The sequence below is a fragment of the Maylandia zebra genome, linkage group LG14 (genome assembly GCF_041146795.1).
Source record: "Maylandia zebra isolate NMK-2024a linkage group LG14, Mzebra_GT3a, whole genome shotgun sequence".
Taxonomy (NCBI): domain Eukaryota; kingdom Metazoa; phylum Chordata; class Actinopteri; order Cichliformes; family Cichlidae; genus Maylandia; species Maylandia zebra.
In genome coordinates, this window is record NC_135180.1 from 16,083,874 (window position 1) to 16,102,650 (window position 18,777).

At 39.4% G+C, this 18,777-nt stretch overlaps 3 protein-coding genes across 3 annotated transcripts; all 3 read right to left on the minus strand.

Annotated features, from left to right (window-relative positions):
* Window positions 1–1,698: 1,698 nt before the first annotated feature.
* Window positions 1,699–5,138, minus strand: foxg1c (forkhead box G1c). Its single transcript, XM_004544087.2, has one exon. It carries the CDS (start codon window positions 3,770–3,772, stop codon window positions 2,576–2,578), a length of 1,197 nt encoding a protein of 398 aa, XP_004544144.1. The 5' UTR covers window positions 3,773–5,138; the 3' UTR covers window positions 1,699–2,575.
* Window positions 5,139–5,570: 432 nt separating this feature from the next.
* pglyrp5 (peptidoglycan recognition protein 5) lies at window positions 5,571–10,383 on the minus strand. The gene is made up of 4 exons (XM_004543973.3): window positions 9,062–10,383; window positions 8,761–8,956; window positions 8,557–8,675; window positions 5,571–8,311 (listed from the first exon to the last, which is right to left on the minus strand). The coding sequence occupies exons 1-4, from the start codon at window positions 9,072–9,074 to the stop codon at window positions 8,136–8,138; spliced, it is 504 nt and encodes a 167-aa protein (XP_004544030.1). The 5' UTR covers window positions 9,075–10,383; the 3' UTR covers window positions 5,571–8,135.
* A 154-nt stretch (window positions 10,384–10,537) lies between these two features.
* polr2i (RNA polymerase II subunit I) lies at window positions 10,538–17,912 on the minus strand. The gene is made up of 6 exons (XM_004543972.2): window positions 17,736–17,912; window positions 17,527–17,581; window positions 14,057–14,130; window positions 12,351–12,425; window positions 11,138–11,189; window positions 10,538–10,863 (listed from the first exon to the last, which is right to left on the minus strand). Exons 1-6 carry the CDS (start codon window positions 17,795–17,797, stop codon window positions 10,801–10,803), a joined length of 381 nt encoding a protein of 126 aa, XP_004544029.1. The 5' UTR covers window positions 17,798–17,912; the 3' UTR covers window positions 10,538–10,800.
* Between the last annotated feature and the right edge of the window lie 865 nt (window positions 17,913–18,777).

Below are 18,777 nucleotides of genomic sequence, written 5' to 3' on the forward strand. Positions count from 1 at the left end.
GGTTATTATTCTTACCCAAAATCCCAAATATGGTGAAATAGTCAGACTGAATTACTAGTCTGAAAGAAATATCTGACAGCACTTTGAAGATTGAGTTCAAACACGTGAACACGTTGGGACACCTCCAGAAAGCGTGTTACAAAGAGGTGTGGGTGTGACAGATTGACTCTACATTTGGAAAGGATTTAGAGTGTCTAATGTGAGTGAAACTGAACCTATACAACACCTTACACTGAACAAGGACATGCCAGGAACAGAGTGATAGCCACCCTTTCCCATAAGTGTTTTTTAAGCTCTTTTTCAGTGCACAACAAAAATCTGTTTAATCTGTTTGATTTATAATAATAATAATAATAAGAATTTGTGGTAGCTTGTGGTAACAAGGTTTCTTTTTGACAGAAAATGTTGGAGCATAAACAGAGCCTGAAACTTTTGCAGCGTGGGAGAAACAAGCTGGTCAAACAGGTGCACTTTGAGACATACTGATGCAGAATGTTCAGTGGCTTTAAAGAGCTGATCTGTTTCTCCAAACAGAAATGATGTGGAGGGAGACGTCGAAGGTCTGGCATGGACTGCTTCATGCTCAGCAACTGAATTCCAACCTAATTTTAACGGAAGAACAAATGCAGATATGTGAGGGTGTTCAAAGGCCTATTCCTTCTCACCCAAATAAAACTGAACAAACAAACGTGTTATTCCCACTTTACATTTTGTTGTACATTTTAAAAAATGTATCTAAAAAACTGAAAGAGATGATAACTAAAGAGGTTTTTTTAAACTTCTGGTTGATTTTTGAAAAGGCCATCCTGATTTCTGCAGCCTCCTGCACACCAAAAACCAGCGAAACCTTATTGTAGCAGGGTGAATTATAGCTCTATGGTTATTAGTAGAGCTGTCAAACTAAACATGTTATTTATTACACTAACAGCAAACAGTATCTTCTTACTCTTGCCTCAGGATACAAAAGTCTACTTTGCACCAAAAGCTTGTTGCTTCACAGCTAAGCTCCCCCCCCTTGCTGCTCTGCACACCACAGTCCTTCATGCCAAAGTGTAAATATTATCTTTTGTATCTATCTAGACGGTGAGTTTGGCAACAGTGAAGTTACCTGATCCAGCCCGGTCTGCTTTAACCACACGTGACTGAGGATGTGACTGGCTTTGGAAAGGTGGCGGGCTGAGGTTTTTTCTTTCTTTCTATTTATGTTTTTGATAAAGAACCCTTTGTTTAAAAGAGACATCTGCTCTAATCTGCATCCACATACATCTATTAATTTATATCTCCAGGGGGCAGCGGCGAGGAGAGGTGAGGGAAAGTTTAACAGGCAGTGATGTCAGCGCAGGTTGAAACAGAAGACAGATCAATAAGATCTGCGCGACTGGAAATGCCATGTCTACCTGTTGAGGTTACATCACAACCCTTTCCACACGATATCTCCTCGAGAAACCTTTTTAGTGGAACTGTTCATAAACAAAAAAAAAAAAAAAAAAAAAAGAATGGCTCAGAGCACAGAGGCCTCTGTGCCTCACAACCTTTCCTTAAAACACTCAATCCAGTCTATATATAGTTCTTATTGTGCGGGCTCAAATCTCCAGGGTGAAACATTTAATAACACAGCCAAATAAGAACAATCAACAACTGTAGCTTTTAATGAGGTTAAAAGAAAACACAATTAAAAATGCATTATTTATCGTTTAATTACATGTAAGGTCATTAAAATGGGAATGTAATATATATATGGTTGCAACATTAACGAAATCGAAGACAGTAAGTGCAGCAAATGAGCAGTTTAAGTATCATTTTCACATCACATTTTCACCCAAACTGAAAACTCATAATTTAAAAAGTCCCCGGACTAAAAAAAACAACAAAACAAAACAAAACAAAACAAAAAAACCCGGTTCCACCCGTTCGTTTAAAATTAAGCTGGAACCTTTCCAAAGTAATATTTTAATGTGTTGGATACCATGCTGGGGAAAGCGATTCCCTTCATCAAGAGTTTTATACTTTTCGATTTTATTTCATGTTTAAAATCGTGTTTTCTTCTCATCTCCCTTCAACCCAAAACTGGTGACATGCGCCGAAAAACCCTTCACTTTTTGATACCAATAAACACACATGTGGGAAATCATTGATGAGGAAAGTTAACAAAGGATAATATTTTTTCTAGTACAATTTCAGAAGCAGATGCAAACTCGGTGAACGTTAATTGCATTAAAAAATGATCTGCGCATATCCGCGCATAACCTAGGATTCACAATATACGCAAATACACTTTTGTTTTTTGCTCATTTTCGGAAATGTGTTTGTCAGAGGAAGTATTTTAAGACTTATAGTTCACGCGTCATTTATTTTTTGGTCATTTAAACTTTGCAACTCTGAGAAATAATCCAAGTCTATTAACGTTTTTTTTTTTTTTACTTAGATACATCCACTGTGGCGCAGACATTTGGGTAAATATTGCAGGATTTTTATCATTCATCGGGATTCTTTGGCTTTGCCTTTTGTTTCCAACAATTAGCAAACTATCTACAGCAATGTTTCAAATCTCACACACTGGCTGTCGGGACTGTATCTATTTCTCTATATTCCAAGACGACGGGCTCGGGCTGACTTGAGGGCAATAATTTGAAAAGTCACCGCAGCATCCTCCGAGGTCTGCATGACCGCTCTTGGGTAAAAACGTCGCCGCTGGTGTCTTGGAGGTGGCGCACTCCTCTTGACTAAACGTGGCGGCGCACGGTATGTGGTGAGAGTAAAAGTAGCTGGCTTGTCCGGAGATCATGTTAAAAGAGCACGGGTCTGTCAGCGGCAGCGTGCACGCGGGGATGGAGGCGGAGAAGGCGGTGCACGCGGCGCCGATCTGGTGGCGACGGGACTGCGCGCAACTGAGTCCGATGTAAGACATCTCCTGGTGCGTCTGCAAGAACCGGTCAGCGTCCGCAGCGTTTGCGCTCAGTCGGGCCCGCTGTGAGACCACTGACGTGGCGTGGTTGGAGAAGCGAGGGTGCGCGCTCAGATATGTCCCCGCGCCAAGGTGGGTGCGCACCGGCGCTTGGAGAGGTAGAAACGGCGGAACCGGCCAGTAAAACGAACTGGCTGCGGCCAGAGTGACGCTGGTTGCAGTGCCCGAGGGCATCACACGACCGCCTCCTCTCTTCAGCCCGAGCTTGGTCCTGGAGCCAGCTGCGGCTCTGCGGCGCAGTTTTCCCGATGTGCCACCTATGAAGACGTCCTCGCTGCAGGGGTCCAGCATCCAGTAGTTGCCTTTGCCGGGATCGTCGTAGTGGCGCGGCACTTTCACGAAACACTTGTTTAGGCTCAGGTTGTGCCTGATTGAATTTTGCCACCCTTGTCTGTTTTGCCGGTAGTACGGAAAGTTTTCCATGATGAACTCATAGATGCCGTTGAGCGTAAGCCGTCGTTCGGGACTTTGGCGGATCGCCATCATGATGAGCGCGTTGTAACTAAAAGGCGGTTTTTCGGGTTTGACGCTTTCTTCTGCCCCACCGGTTTTCCTCGATTCTTCCTTATTTCCTTCTCGTCTCCCAGTTACAGTCCCCGCTTTGGTTTCCACTTTGGCGCATTCTTTTGACTTTTCAAAGTTTTGATCATGGCTGGCTTTTGCAAGCTGGCTAGAGCGCACTTTCTGGGACTGAGAAGGAGACTCCTGGTCACCCATCACTCCTTCTCGTCTCCACAACAGGCTGCTGATGCTGAATGAAGACTTGTGGAATAATCGGCTTGAAGTTTTCACATCCTCAATCTCCATCCCAAAGGTTAAAAAACACTCTCGAAATTCTCAAAGCTGTCCGGAGATCACAGGAGAGCGCACCGCTGAACACACAGAGCAAAGATGCGTCGACTCAAAGTGGTAAAGAGCCAAAGACGCACGGGCCAGACAGCGTGACAACAAATGCGCATGATCACAGCAGCTCAGGACTCGTTACCTCCAAAACGACTCGCGTTGGTGTTTACTTTGTAACTGCGCATAAAAGAGAATCATCCTGGGACGTGTTGTGCGCATGTGTCCGTACTTTGAGTCAAGTGGTTCTATTTTAGTAAAAAGATAATTCATTTATTCCAGTGAAGAGTTAAACGCCTTTTATCCATAAAATCAAAGCAACGCACTAAAATATGACTCGTGTGATGTTTTTTCCCCATAAGCACCTATCAACCCCCCCAAAGAAAAATCTATAATAATTTGAGAATGAAAGGATGTGCCATGATACCAAACACACTGTGCCAAGGCGGGCTTGAACCCGGGATGACATGGATGTGCTGTCAATCTATGTGACTGATCAGTGAACTCTGGGGTGCAATTATAACACTTCCGTGACTCATGAAATTCAACACTCTCACACGCGCCTCACCCCCTGGGCTGGCCTCATCTTTCTCTCTCGTTTTTCTTCTTCTCTGCTTTCTCTCTTTGCGCACCTTAATCGACATCATAGGAGCCAATTTGGCAAAATGCCGATCAAGAGAATGAAGACGCTGTAGAGACCGAATGATCCTGTATATAACGGGCCAAAGACGAGCAGGCTAAAACGCAGAATGAAGGGCAAGATTATTACGCGTACCAGTTATTTCGTAATTTATACCAGCTCTGAGTTGCAAGCTTTTATGATGCAAAATTTTTTATTATTTCTGGGCAAAAATGTGGTAAAATTAAATAAACAGTAGCCAGAGATTCTCTGTAACTGAAAACTGCTTACTTACTTCAAATTAAACAGTGTATTTGACTTAATCCATGCTTGTCTTAAATCTAATACAGTGAGTTTTCTCGGTTACTTGCTACATAATGCCAACCTTGACTTTTCTTAGTTTGAACAGTTGTCCACCGATGAAGAAAGCAGATAAATGTGTCGACACGTTAAGGTTTCGCTTGAATTGATTATTTTAGTGATAATGCATCAGTCATTTCAGACATGACGTATCCAGGTTTTGATTTTTTGTGGACATGCTTTGGAGTGTTCATGTCGCTGAGAACAGTGTTAAAGTTCAGCAGGCAACAGGCCACCATGACTGAGACTCCGGTGGCAACGAATGAATTCCAGCCCCGTTAATGACCTAGGCTGTTGTTGAAATAGCACCTAATTAAAGCAGTGTCCTGTAGCAATGAAGCCTGTGGGGTCATAAATGACGAAACATGTAATGTTAATAGTGTGTACAAGCACTCCTAATGATATAAATTCATTAGGCTGCTCATAAACTCATTATCAGAGTTCACTTGTTTTTAAGGCACCTACACCATCCTGGTTTAAATGCATTTAAGTTAGAATTAAGCTGAGCACGCTTTGGCACGATACATCAAGTTCACGTGCCCTACTTGCATGTTACTGCAGTGCCAGATGTATGTATTCCTACTTAAGGAGGAATAGATCATTTAAAGAAAACCACATCATTATATTTTACATTGTGCTCTCCTCTCCAAGCAGAAGTCAGATTGCTTTTCTTCACTCTAAATATGTGACTGTCAATAAATCCTGCCAATAACTTTCTGCTATGATGCCTTTCCATCAGAAAGGGGATGAAATAGATCTGGTGTAAATGAATGTAAGACAGGGATATGAGTTTTTCCTGCTTGTTTTATTGTCTGAAAGGCCTTCACCTCTCCATGTCACACCGGTACAAACGATAAGTTCATGTGAGGTTCCTGAGTGATGTGGGCACTCCTTCAACCACAAGAAAGTGAAGCAGGGCCTAAGGGGCGATGAGTTATAGCCTTGTGTTATTTTCTATTCTACAAACAGCAGCAGGAGTGAACAAAAGGTCATCACACACACACACACACACACACACACACACACACACACTGCAAATTCATATCAGGTTTTATAATTTAATATCTAATATCTGTTTTTTTCACCACTTGGAAGGGGTGACACACAAACTCAATGCCTTTGCGTTACTTTGACTTAGTTTATTAAGTTTGTTGCTCAACAAACATTTAAAAAGATTCATGTATAGCCAGTGCAGTGATATCTAATATCTGTTCCGACAATGACAAGGTAATAATAATAAAAGAATAATATACATGCTTCTTGGTTGGATTATTGTTTCAAATTCTTCTCACAGAAGAAAGAAATCCATTTAATTTGATGAATCTATTAGAACTTACACAGCACTTCCCTTCCCTGTCTGAACACATTGAACTTTCACTGTAGCTGTGCCCTAGCATCTTGTTCAGTTACACTGATCATTGACAACAATAAAGTCTACTATATATTAGTCATGAAGACAAGGATTAGTCATACAGTCTAATACCTTTGCCATTTAGCCTGTTTGATAGGGCCCTCCTCCATAATCTGTGTGCTGCACAAGTGAGCACTTGTTGGGAATGTTTCTGGCACTGCAGAAAGCATGCATTGTTGTTTCAGCACTTACAATGCCCTTGATTCCATATCTTGTGTTGTTTACAGTGTTTTTTGCAGAGATATTTGAAGGACATTTGCATGAGAAAACAGGACTTGTAAAGATTGTTTGTTGTTCAATAATATACTTAATAATTATTCTGCGGTTTAACAAGTGTTGCTGCGATATGCCAGCATAGCTAACTGTGATAAAAAACTCTATTATTATTTTAATAATACACATATTCTATTTTTGTGAGCCCGTGGTCTCGCACACAAACGTTCTTTTTTCTGCCTCTTGCAAGTGATTATTTCACCTGAGTGGCAGATGTTTGGTCTTGTTCACCTTTAGTTTACATTACCTTGAGGTGTAGTTGTTCTTTTTGCACAGTTATGGCTACAGTCTCACGGGCTTCTGCAACTGTTATTTTAACTTTAATCTGTTTGCCAAAAACGAAACAAAACACTCAATAAACAAACTAAAAGATAGCTTAGACAAGTAGCTTCTTGGAATTTCTTACAGATATTGTGATAATATCATTATCATTAACTCTTCTAACTACATACAAAAAAAACCCTTCACCCTGTGTGGTGTTTGTGATAGAGAAAAAGAGAAAATTCCTCGCATACGTAAAAAAAAAAATCAAACAAACAATGAATCGAGTAATAAAAAGAAGCACTCTGAGACTGCAAACCTCTGCCAAGACAGCTCAGTTTGTGTGTTTTTAACTTTTAAAGGAACAATATTGTGTTTTTATTGTATTCTTTTTATTTTCTTTGTTCTTTTTAAACGTCCTTTAAGAAAAAATTAGTTAAGAGAAATTTGACAGATGTTTACTTTATACATTTACATTACATTTTAGAGAAGTAGATAATGAATAATAGGTACTGATTTGTAAATAATGGGACATGAATAACTTATTATATAATAGGATACTACAATATATTTCTAACTAACTAGGAAGCTCATTGTCTTTGTCTCAATTCTCTCTTTAAATATAAAACACATTTCTGAGGTCAGCATAAAAGAAAGGCGGATGTGAAATTTAAAAGCCAAACTATAATGTGATATTTTGAATCCCCATACACCTGAGTTATTTCCTGATTGTTGCCAATACAAACAAAGGCAGCAGAATTTTAAGTACAACTTTAAAGATACAAGACATTTTATAAAAATTTGACCTTGTAGAAGAGGTCAGAGGTCCACAATAACTTAGAATCCCCATATATTATTCCCTATATGCCTATATGTTGTCAGCACTAAGTTTTAAATAGCTCTATATAGAATTTTCTTTTACTTTGATCTTCAGCTTAGTCTGCTGATCTCGAAGATGCAACAAATGTGACACAATTTGAAATCTTTACGGTGCTTTCTATATGTTGACATCACACAGCAATTATAAGAATCATAGCTTTTAAATTATAAGACTTTTTGTCAATTCTTAACCAATTAATCATTGAGTTTCCAGTTGCACTTCTAAACAGATAAAGCCTGCGTTATTCTCATCCCATGCAACGGCTCCCTCTGCTGTAAAAGAAAGCTCTGACAGGCTGTGAAAACAGACTCTTCCTGCTAACAGATAATAAAAAATATAATAATGTGCAAATAATATGCATATAATGTGACGAGGAAAAAAGAAACCTGAGCATTAGTGTCGGATCTAGAAAGCTTCTTCCTCCTAACACCTTGCTTACTTCACAGACGCTGGTCATGGGGTCTGTGTGCAATTTAAGGAAGGGGTGCAATTTCTCCTCAAAACACTGACAAATCGTCTGCGAGGTTCACGACGTGCTCCTCAGTCGTGGCAGTGCGGCGTAAAGCTTTTCTCCTGGACACTCTGTGTTTCCCAGATCTCTGTGTCCATACAGGTCAAACCCAGGCTGTAGAAATCCTGCGGAAACTCCAGACTGCAGCAGCTGTTTCACCGCAACGACTGCTTTTTCACTCGGCGTCTCATCTGCAATGAAAACAAGAAGTAGCTTTATCATTATATGGAGAATAATGTGCAATATCCAATGTGTGTGTGTGCTTGTTGTATTAAAATTACCCTGCTTTTATGATCTTTTCCTATGATACAAGGTGCGGTTACTAAATAAAGATTAACGTTTGTATTGCACACACAGGCCCAGCCTTATCATTTTATGTCTACACCCTGAACAACATGCTCTTGTATATGATACACACAAAATAAGGAGTGCTTACTGTTGAAATTCCCCATGAAGGCAATTCCCAGTGAGTCACTGTTGTGGTCCTTGGCATGTGCGCCCATCACACCCCAGCCACGACCCTCGAACACAGTCCCATCTCCAGCAACAAGAAAACTAAACATTGAAGAAGTACAGGTAAGCTTTGATAACAAAACCAAACATTTGCACACAGTTCTTGTGCACTAACAGAGGAACTCACTTGTATCCAATATCATCAAACTTTCTGTCTTTCATGTGGTATCTCTGAATACTGACAAGGCTGGCTTTGCACTCAGCCAGGCCTTTGCAGCTTGGGTAGGCAGTGTGGTGGATAACAACTCTTCGGGCAGGTCCTTTCAGAGCCTTGGTTTGTTTGGCAGCGGCTGCTCCCCACTCTTGCCTTGAAACAATGCTCACTGAAACAGATTGAAATCAATCAAATTGATACTCAGCATTCATAAAAGAAAATCTAATTAGTAAACCAGAAACCATCCTTAGTGCAAAGCTGTCTGTTTCCATACCTTGTCGGTCCATGGCGTCCCACAAAGCAGACTAACTCGTGGCAAGTAGTGCAGCTCCTTTATCAAAGAGCCTGTTTCAAGGGGTGTGGTTTTGGGAAGTACACCTATTATGTACTTAATGAGCACGAGTTATTTTCCCACTAGTTTTACCAGCCGAGCAATAATTTACAGTTGCCCAACAAGATGTCTGGAATATACGTGCTTAAAAAAGAAGGAAGTACAACACAGTATTTCCTGAATGTTGCACAGCTAGAGAAAACCTCTGATTTTTCACACGCATAACTACTAACTAACATTACAAAATCAGTAGCACGGAGGAAAAAAGACAAGCCGTGTCATGATCTTCAAATTTAGGAGTAGTCTGAAAACTGAGAAAGTCCATGAAGTGTCACTGGTGCTTTAAGAAACTGACTTGACTCATCAAAAATTACTCCCGTTTACTTGTTAATGTAATGTATTAGATGCATTTCCCAGTTGGACTGAGAGCAGACCTGTAGCTACAGCTTGGGTCTGAAGTTTGTATCCACTCATTGCAAATTACCCTCTAAATCCAAAACTTGCCATGAATTTCAGGGGAATTTTGGGGATTTGAATGACTTCTTTGGACTGTTCTTTTTCCAGGGTGGAATGATTGTACAGCATTTATCTTTAATTACTTTAAAACAACAACAGAAACCTAGGATTTCTGTCAACAACAAGACTGTGGACAGAAATCATAGGTTTTCATCGCTACCAAAGATGAACACACTTGACACACACACACATATAACATAATGGGTAAAACCACATGGAGTTTGTAACCAAATAACAAGACGTGTAGATTACATTATCAAATTCTTATTAAAGTTGCCAACTGTACATTTATTTGGCTCATCTCTGCTGCGAATATGTTCAGCATTAAGCGAATGAGTCAGCTACAGTCTCAAGACATTTTGTGAATATTGGGGATGTGCACTGGTTACATGTGATTTGTGGTCTAAATTTTCAGCTGTTGTGACTCAAAGGAAAACACACAACCAGTCTTGTGTTTCATGGTTTTAACCCCCACTAATCATTAACAGTCTAGGCTGGAAACAGGAAGTGAATATCTATACCGACTTCTCTACTTGGAAGTCAGTTGGTTTGATTTGAAGGTGAACTTGTGTGCGAGTTGGCGAGGTTTCCCGGCCTATAGTTAAAAATATTTAGGAGCATTATCTGATCACTGATTCTTGCTATTCTCAAAAAACCCAGAAATACTGATTGAGTGACTCAGACCAAATCAGGAGTAATTCATTAAAAACAAACAAACTCTAATAACTCTTTTATATTAACTGTTGTATCCTGGTTTTACATTTATGTGTTACTTAGTCTTGATATAACCTTAATTATGTAACGAAATAACTATTATTATACAAAAGATTCTCAAAATGTAGCCAGGGTGTCACTCAGAGATGGAGTGCATGAAGAGTTTCACAATTATTAAGACTCAAGAGATGTTTGAAAACATGTTTTAATCTAACAATACACATTTGAAAATGACAAGCGCTAAAAAGCACAACAGCAAAACTGATGACATTATATTCACAACATGGTGACAGATATGAGTGTCCATACAACAATAACAGAGGGGTCAGCAATGCTGCTATTTTATAAAGCCAAATGCATTCACTGTAGACACAGACCCAGATTGATACTGTACGAGTGCTGACAGCAACAGCATAGAAGCAAGTGCTAGACCTCTTTATTATCAGAAGGCTTCACTCTGTCCACCGGTGTCCACAGTGAGGCGCCGTGCACACGTAGTACAGTCGCATAGCATCCTGTGTGGGGAAACACACAAAAATGTGTCAGTCAAAACAAACGATTTTAATAAATACCTCTCTCAAATATATATTCTGGATTAATAATGTGGTGCCTTCTGAAAAGCAGGGGCTAAGAAGAATGTATTAGCTTTGTATTTTTGACATGGGGAAAGATTTTTTTATATTTTATTTTTATATATATATATATATATATATATATATATATATATATATATATATATATATATATCAGCTTGTGCAGATATAGAGAAAGCGCATAGGTTGCAATTACCTCAGCCTTCATACTGTGAGACTGGAAGAACACCGCCTCCTTGTGACCACATCTGAGAAGAGAAACGGTGAAAGAAAAACGTTATAAAAGTGTTACCACCATCAGAGCCACAACATCTCATTCCACAGTCCATTAAAGTTGAAATGGCTTGTGGAAACCTACAATGACCACCAACAGTTTATTTCAGGGCAGGCTGAACCTTTATCCAGATTTCCTCTGTCTACGGTGACCGTCTAAATAATTACTTGATATGTTGTTAGTGTGCCTCAAGGAGACATAAAGTAATTATAAAATGTAGACACACGAGAGCAGGGATGTGGTTAAATATAATGCTTTTACGCTGAGACCCCAGTGATGTAATCTACGCTCCATCCGTTTTGCATGACCATACGCTCAGTTAGTCTCACTGATTGATGACTATGTGCACCAATCAGTTTCAAGACATGCAGATTAAACAACGCTCTGCTGCTTAAATAAGGAAGTATGCTGTGTCAGTAATTATTGACTCTGCACTTATTTTTAGAATTACACATTTCACTTGCTACTTAAAAAGTGTATGGGTAACAATGCCGTTTTACAAATCATGATGCCTTTTAATAAATATTTTGCAGTAGAAGCACTTAGGAATTACAGACCTTTAAAAAAAACACAAACAACAACAAAACATAATTACTCCAAAATTGGATAAGCATTTTTGCAGCCAGGTGGTCAATTATACAGTCAGAACTAAAGTGGAAGATCATGAGATTATTATCATGAATGTAAATACAGAGGTTCCACAAAATGGTCTAAACGTCTGATTACACTCAAAAAGCAAAAAGCCAGATTCGATTTTGCCACACGCTCTAAAAGAGCCCACTCACATCAGGGAAAAAAATATCTGGACACATGAAACCAAAATGAATTTGTACCAGAATGACGGGAAGAGAAAAGTAGTAGCTCATGACCTGAAGTATATCACATTATTTGTCAAACATGGTGGAGGCAGTGTTATGGCATGGGCATGTAAAGCTGCTAGTGGAACTGGATCACTGCAATTTATTGATTAAGCAAACAAGGCTATAGTCTCTGCTCGGATTCAGCTGAATCCTGAAAAACTGATTGGACAGCACTTCACAACGGAAGAGGATAATGACCCAAAATACCCTTAAAAACATCAACAGGAGGTGAAGCATGGGCGCTGAGGGAGGTCAGTAGGTATGGTAAAACTTACTTAGGGCAGGGGTGGTCTTCTGTTCTTGGCAGTGTTGGGTCCTGAGATACATCAGCGATGATTTGTGTGAGTTCACTGGGAAAAAAATGAAAGCATGAGGTTTAGAGCTCATCGACTGACATGACCTATGAATGCAATCTAAAATTCTAGTACTGTGCGCACTACAAAAGGAAGCCCACATGCAAAAAATGCTAATGTTTTTTCCTAAAGATTAGCCATTCAGTAGTGGCGCAACGGATCAAAAATCTCACGGTTCGGATCGGATCACGGTTTTAAAGTCACGGATCGGATCAATTTTCGGATCAGCAAAAATAGAAAAAAAAGACAAAAATTCTACTCGCCGTTTACTTATTTAAATATATTTTCCCTATTAAAAAACATTCAACTGAAGACTCATTCCACGCACTTATATAAAAACAAATTAAGGTGCAATATGGACATTATGGACCATGCTGGGCAGCCTCTGCATCCTCTGCACACAGCCATAAACAACCAGAGGAGTCTGTTCAGTAACAGGTTGCTTCTCCCAAAGTCAAGGACCAGCAGACTTAAAAAGTCCTTTGTCCCACACGCCAACAAACTGTTTAACTCCTCGCTGGAGGGGAAATGGGGACAGAGGAGGGGGGAACAAGTAGCTGTAGTGCCTTTTCACCGTGCAATAGTTTTTGTTAATATCCAACAGTGTAATAGACTCACAATACTTAAAATGTGCCGTTCCCTTGTATTCTAATTCCTATTTATCCCTTTTGTATTCTCTGTATTTATAAATGTGTATATATGGTATATTTCTGCTCACATTCTGCAACTTCTGTTGGTGCTGTGCTACTGGAAACTGAATTTCCCGGAGGAACCCATCGAGGGATAAATAAAGTTTCATCTAATCTAATGTAATCTATAGGGCAGTACAGGGCTTTGTATCTACCACTCCGCTGTGATATAACGTGGCTTTCCGTTGCCCTGGAGCTCCACCCATTTGTAGTTTGAGCAACAGAAGATGCCTGGGACAGTTCAGCCATAACTTTAAACTTCTCCTGCTCATACATGCTTGGAACGATCTTGTCACTGAAGTGGACGCGCAACGAGATATCATAGCGTGGCTCAAGCACGTTCATCACAGTTTAAACCCCTTGTTTTGCACAACAGACGACGGCCTCCCGTCTGCAGCTAAAAACCCCATTAGCGTTAGTAATAGCTTTAGCCCGGTCGGACTGGGCAGCAAAGGGCTGCTTAAATGCCGCAAACTCCTCTGCTCTGCTACTTGGACCGCTAGCGCTGGCCATAACTACCGCTTGACAGACTGACCATGCGCACCATACACATACTTTTTTTTTTCTTTTTCGAATCTTCGGATCACGTGCGTACCGAACCGTGGAGTGGGATTGGTTCGGATTTCGGATCAACCGTGATCCGTTGCACCACTACCATTCAGTATGTGTGAGTACACATAAAAACACTGCTTTGTACTGTCTGAAATTGTACACAGAAAATCTTTTGTGCATATTTGGAGAAATCAATCAAATCTGTGTGGCTGAATGGGTCTACACAGCGCATTTAACCCTAGATGTCATAACAGTTTTGGTTGCATTCAGAAGTGCTGCAGTGATTGAATAGGAAGTTATCGCCCACTTTAATGTGTGACTCAGTCTGCAATGGAAAATTGAGGAAATAAAACATTTGCTAATTTATGTTGTATTGTGGTTACTTACTCAACCTCATGGGTGATTTTATTGACGTAGATACAGCTGTTGTCTGCCTCTTGTTGGTAGTCACAGTTCCTGCACTGTTTGAGATCAAGATATTTTTTTGTTAAAGAGCAGGACATTCAGTACAATAATTACAGACTTATTGTGGTACTCTTCTTGTATCACAACAATCTTCCTTTAAACTCTTCCATTACATATGGTTTTACAACGTTTTATACAATACATTACAATAAAATGTATGTCTTAAATCAGAGGTCGTTTGGAGTCGTTTATTATCGGGCCGCGAGAGTTGAGGCTCGGGTGTGAAATTTAGAGTTTTCAGGATTTTTATCGTTAACTTGGTTTCCCCAGATCTTTTCCCGTGTTGTAGTTGTGTGTCTTATTTTGAAAGCGAACAGAGAGCATTAAGGGGCAGAGAGGAGGACGTCACTCTCAATGTTGTTGGCCCATTTCAGGAGGACGCTGCTAATGAAGTTACACAATTACACAGTAAATCCTCATTTAATTATTATATTTACAAAATAACCCAGCTTTTGTGTCATTTTATTTGTTGTATTTATCCGCAACACCTTAAAGGCCGATCTGTGAAAATATTGTCTGATATTAAACCGGTCCGTGGTGCAGAAAAGGTTGGTGACCGCTGTCTTAAAAAACTATTTGTCAGTCCGGAGTTTCTCTGTCCACTTAGGTTAGTATTTATCATCTATGTAACCACTTGGGGTACCTTAAGGTTCTGTATTAGGTCCCATTTCATTATATATTTCTCTTTTTGGAACCCATTTTTAAAAAGTACAGCATCGACTTTCATTGCTTTGCAGATAATTAGCTTGTATTCGGGCTCTGGTAGTACTGTCTAAGTGATGTTCAATCATAGATGGAGATAAACTTGTCAAAAAACAAAAACGAACCAGAATTTAATTTTTTTTTTTTTTTTGGGCATCCCAATCATTAAGATGGAAAGGAGAGCTCCATCAGTCTTTGAGCTTTTTACTATCACCTGGTTGCAAGGAATCTTGGTGTGATATTTGACTGTGCTTTTAGATCTGCTGTTAAGACAAGCCTTTTTCAATGAGGGCTCCTTGGTAAGGTGAAGGCGTACCTCCCTCCACATGACGTTGTTTTTTTGTTTTGTTTTGTTTCAACCCAATTATATTTACTGTTTCCCAGTGCTGAACAATACCTGGCACCCACTCCATGACATGGCCAGTAATAGGAGAATGTTTAGTTAGAGACTGAGATTACCCAAATGCACCACTGAACAACAGAGGAAATTAGGGGTGGGTTTTGATAATCGATTTATCGATTAAAATCGATTCTAGCTTGGATAACGTGATATCGATTCATTAAAATCCTGAACCGATTTTTTAAATATTAATTTATTTTGCCCGAAACACCAGAATCTCAGGTTAAACCTCACTGAATTTCAACAACCACCAAACAGCTAAAACAGTAACTGAGAGCAGGAACACGGATTCTGCACAAAGATGTAAACACAAAGCGCGGACCCGCCGACGGATCAGAATCAGTGAGATGTCGCCTTTCTCACCCGACGGCACGGACACGAGTTGAAAGCCGACAGCTCGCTGATTCTGATGTTTCGGCGGGTCCGCGCTTTGTGTTTACGCCCTTTTTGCGCTGATTCTAAAGCTGTTAGTTTTATCTCTCTCCAAACAATATTGACTGAACCAGCAGCAAAGGAAGATCCAAACTACGCTTCACAAAAACATCGTCATGAATTCCCTCTGACTTTTGCTGTTTTTGCTTCCACCACACTTCATGCACAGCTCTCCCTCTCTCGCTTTCTCTCCGTACTTCAAGAACAGTTTCCCGTCTAAAAATCTGTTTTCTGCGTTATTCGCTTGCTTGCTACGCACAAGTCTACCGTTGTTTACAGCGCTGTTGGCTGGTGTTTTTTTCCCTTTTACTTACTTCCGAAAAGAAAGCCTCATTTCTGCTGTTCAATAGGCTTCTGAACAAATGCAAACTTTTTAAAATTATGCAAAATGCAAAACGTTTAGCTGTGTCTGTAATAAAACCGCTGTAACTTCAGAGGTAATGTTCATAAGTTGATTAATGGTTTTCTTTCGTTTTTGATGTACTGCAGAATATTTTTATAAAATCCCAGGCCAGGAAAATCACCCTCATGTTTTTCTGTGTTTTATCCTCAGTTACTTTGACACAAAGGCATCTGCTGTGATGCTCACACCTTTGATAAAGTCTTGCGAGTGTCAGTTTCCTTTTTATAGATACAAAAATATGTAAATGTACTGATCTGAATTATAATATTTCTGACTGTCTGAGGCAAAATTTCCCAGATTTAAATTGAATCGAATCAAATGGAATCGAATTGGGACCTTGTGAATCGGAATCGATTCTAGAAATCAGTGATGATACCCAGTCCTAGAGGAAATCACTCCTGCCTGTACAACTCCTCCAACTAATGTACAGTACACCGTGCAATAGTTACATCCTCTACAGTGAAAATAATAAAGTTTTACAGCTGTTTTGCAGCATTTAAAAATTCGGTAATTCTGTATTCTGTAATATTCTGGATTTTTATAATTAAGCTATTTGTATATATTAGAGCTATTTCTTATATTTTGTAATATATCAAATTATTTAATTTAGTTTAGTCTCACATAAAACACCAGCAACTGCAACAATAATATGCAATAATCAGCCCAGCATTATCACAACCTTTAGAAAAAAAATCCCAACACCAAGATCGTAGACATCAGTTTTCAAGTAGATCAAACAGGGTTCCAAAGTTTTACAAAGCATTGGACTTTTGAACGTGATATGAACATAAGATATTCTGTTTTCAGCCTCGATGTATTTTTCACTTCTAATCATACACTAGACCAGTACGTCTGCAGCTTATGACAACACCAAACACAATGAGTTAGGGTACTAATTTCTGCCTTGCATTTCAAGCAAAAGACTGGGGTTGAAACTATGTCCATGGTTGAGATTATTCTGTGTAAAATCTGTAATTGCATTGGTTTGGGATGATTACAAACAAACTGATAAAGCATATTTTCATACATCTTTCCACTCACTACTATTGACCATGACAGAAAGGTTCCTTTCCCTTTCATCTCTAAGTGAGTGATGCTTGTTAACCTTGTCCCAAAATCAAAGGATTCAGCTATTCAGTTCTTATATACACACACACACACACACACACACACACACACACACACACACACACATATATTCATTGTATAGCGTCTACAGCACTTTGGTCAACTAGTTTTTAATGTGCTATAAACTCTGATTGTATTCACCGATTGTAACATAACGGGTGTAAAATAAGCAAACTAAGAAAAATTAAAACTAAAGCTGTAATTTTAACCATTCGTTTTATAATCCGGACTGTTAGAAGAGTGTTGCTGTATCGTGGATTAGCTAACTTAAAAGAAAGTAGCACTAATACTTATTGGTTAACACACACGTGAGGAGCACAAACTTACGGCATACAGCAGGATGCGGTTCTCCTTGTCTTCTTTAGGATACAACATGTTGTTACTGGAAGACAAAGCCAAGTGGTTAATGGGTTTTCATTTCAATTATGCGTACGTATTCCTTCAGTTCATACAATATTATGTTAATGTGCGTCTAGCTTATCTTAGCTAGCCGGCTACGTCAACGTATACGTCCTCTAAAACAGACAAACGCTCACCATTCTTGACAAAACCGTATGCCAACAAATCCCGGCTCGTACGTCCCACCGTCTAAATCCATCAGAGAAACGATTTATTGTGGACAAAAGTAATGAACTCAATTAATTTCAAATGTTGTTAATGTCTACCGCCTCACTCCTCAAGTTTAAAAACAGACCATATGCGCATGCGTAAACGATTTTGGCTCTGCCTTTTTTTCCAAATAGCGCCTACAAATGGCTGGAGGACAGAATAGGCACTGATACACATTTGCAGACCTGTTGTATTAGTCAAAAGATGCACAGAAGTGAAGCAATGCATGTACAAGCGAAGGGTTTAAATTGCTTACTTAATTTTGCATGTGTCTAGGTTAGATGAGTGAACCCAGTAGACTTATTTTAAAAACATCACACATTTCCACTTCTTCTGGTTATTGTTGCATTACCGTAGTGTATTTACCTTACAATATAAAGCACCTCGGGGTGAATGTTGTTGTGATTTGGTGCTGCAGTATATAAAGAAAGTTGAACTGAACTAAAAAAAGAAAAAAAAGAATTGCTCTAAGGTTTTTGTTTTGTATTGTGCAAGTGTGTGTTGTCACCAAGCAATTCCACCCTCTCCTCCAAATTTGGTAACTAGTGTCTAAGAAACAAAGCAAAGCAATGACAAAAAAGTTGACGACAATGATGCTAGACTCGAAGTTTTTAAATAGCAACCCACAAATTGAGTGCGTAAACTCATAGTCACTACATCTATCTCTTTAAACAGCCTGTGGTAAGAACAGCTTTCACACAGACCAGTCATCATAAAAACACAGAAAACCCAAACTCCATATTGTTCATAACCAATCCTATTCAAACCTTCAAGATTCATGTTGCATTGGCTTAAATGACTGGTCTTCATGTTATTTTTGGTCCTCATCTGTGGACAAACCCAGTCAAAATCTAATTGACATTTTGACACTAATGTCACTAATCCGAATTAACCTTGGTTAAGTCAGTCATTATCGTCAGGCACACAGATGGCCCTGATATTGTGCGCAGCCAATTAGCACTGCCATGT

Excerpts from the sequence above, each read along its gene's own strand:
- foxg1c (XM_004544087.2), bottom strand. The coding sequence starts at position 3,772 with ATGGAGATTGAGGATGTGAAAACTTCAAGCCGATTATTCCACAAGTCT.
- pglyrp5 (XM_004543973.3), bottom strand. Across the intron at positions 8,676-8,760 it reads TTTGATGATATTGGATACAA|TTTTCTTGTTGCTGGAGATG; the intron begins GTGAGTTCCTCT and ends TTCAATGTTTAG. Across the intron at positions 8,312-8,556 it reads CTTCATGGGGAATTTCAACA|ATGAGACGCCGAGTGAAAAA; the intron begins GTAAGCACTCCT and ends TTTTCATTGCAG.
- polr2i (XM_004543972.2), bottom strand. The coding sequence starts at position 17,797 with ATGGATTTAGACGGTGGGACGTACGAGCCGGGATTTGTTGGCATACGG. Across the intron at positions 17,582-17,735 it reads ATACGGTTTTGTCAAGAATG|TAACAACATGTTGTATCCTA; the intron begins GTGAGCGTTTGT and ends TTTGTCTTCCAG. Across the intron at positions 10,864-11,137 it reads CTCACAGTATGAAGGCTGAG|GATGCTATGCGACTGTACTA; the intron begins GTAATTGCAACC and ends TTCCCCACACAG.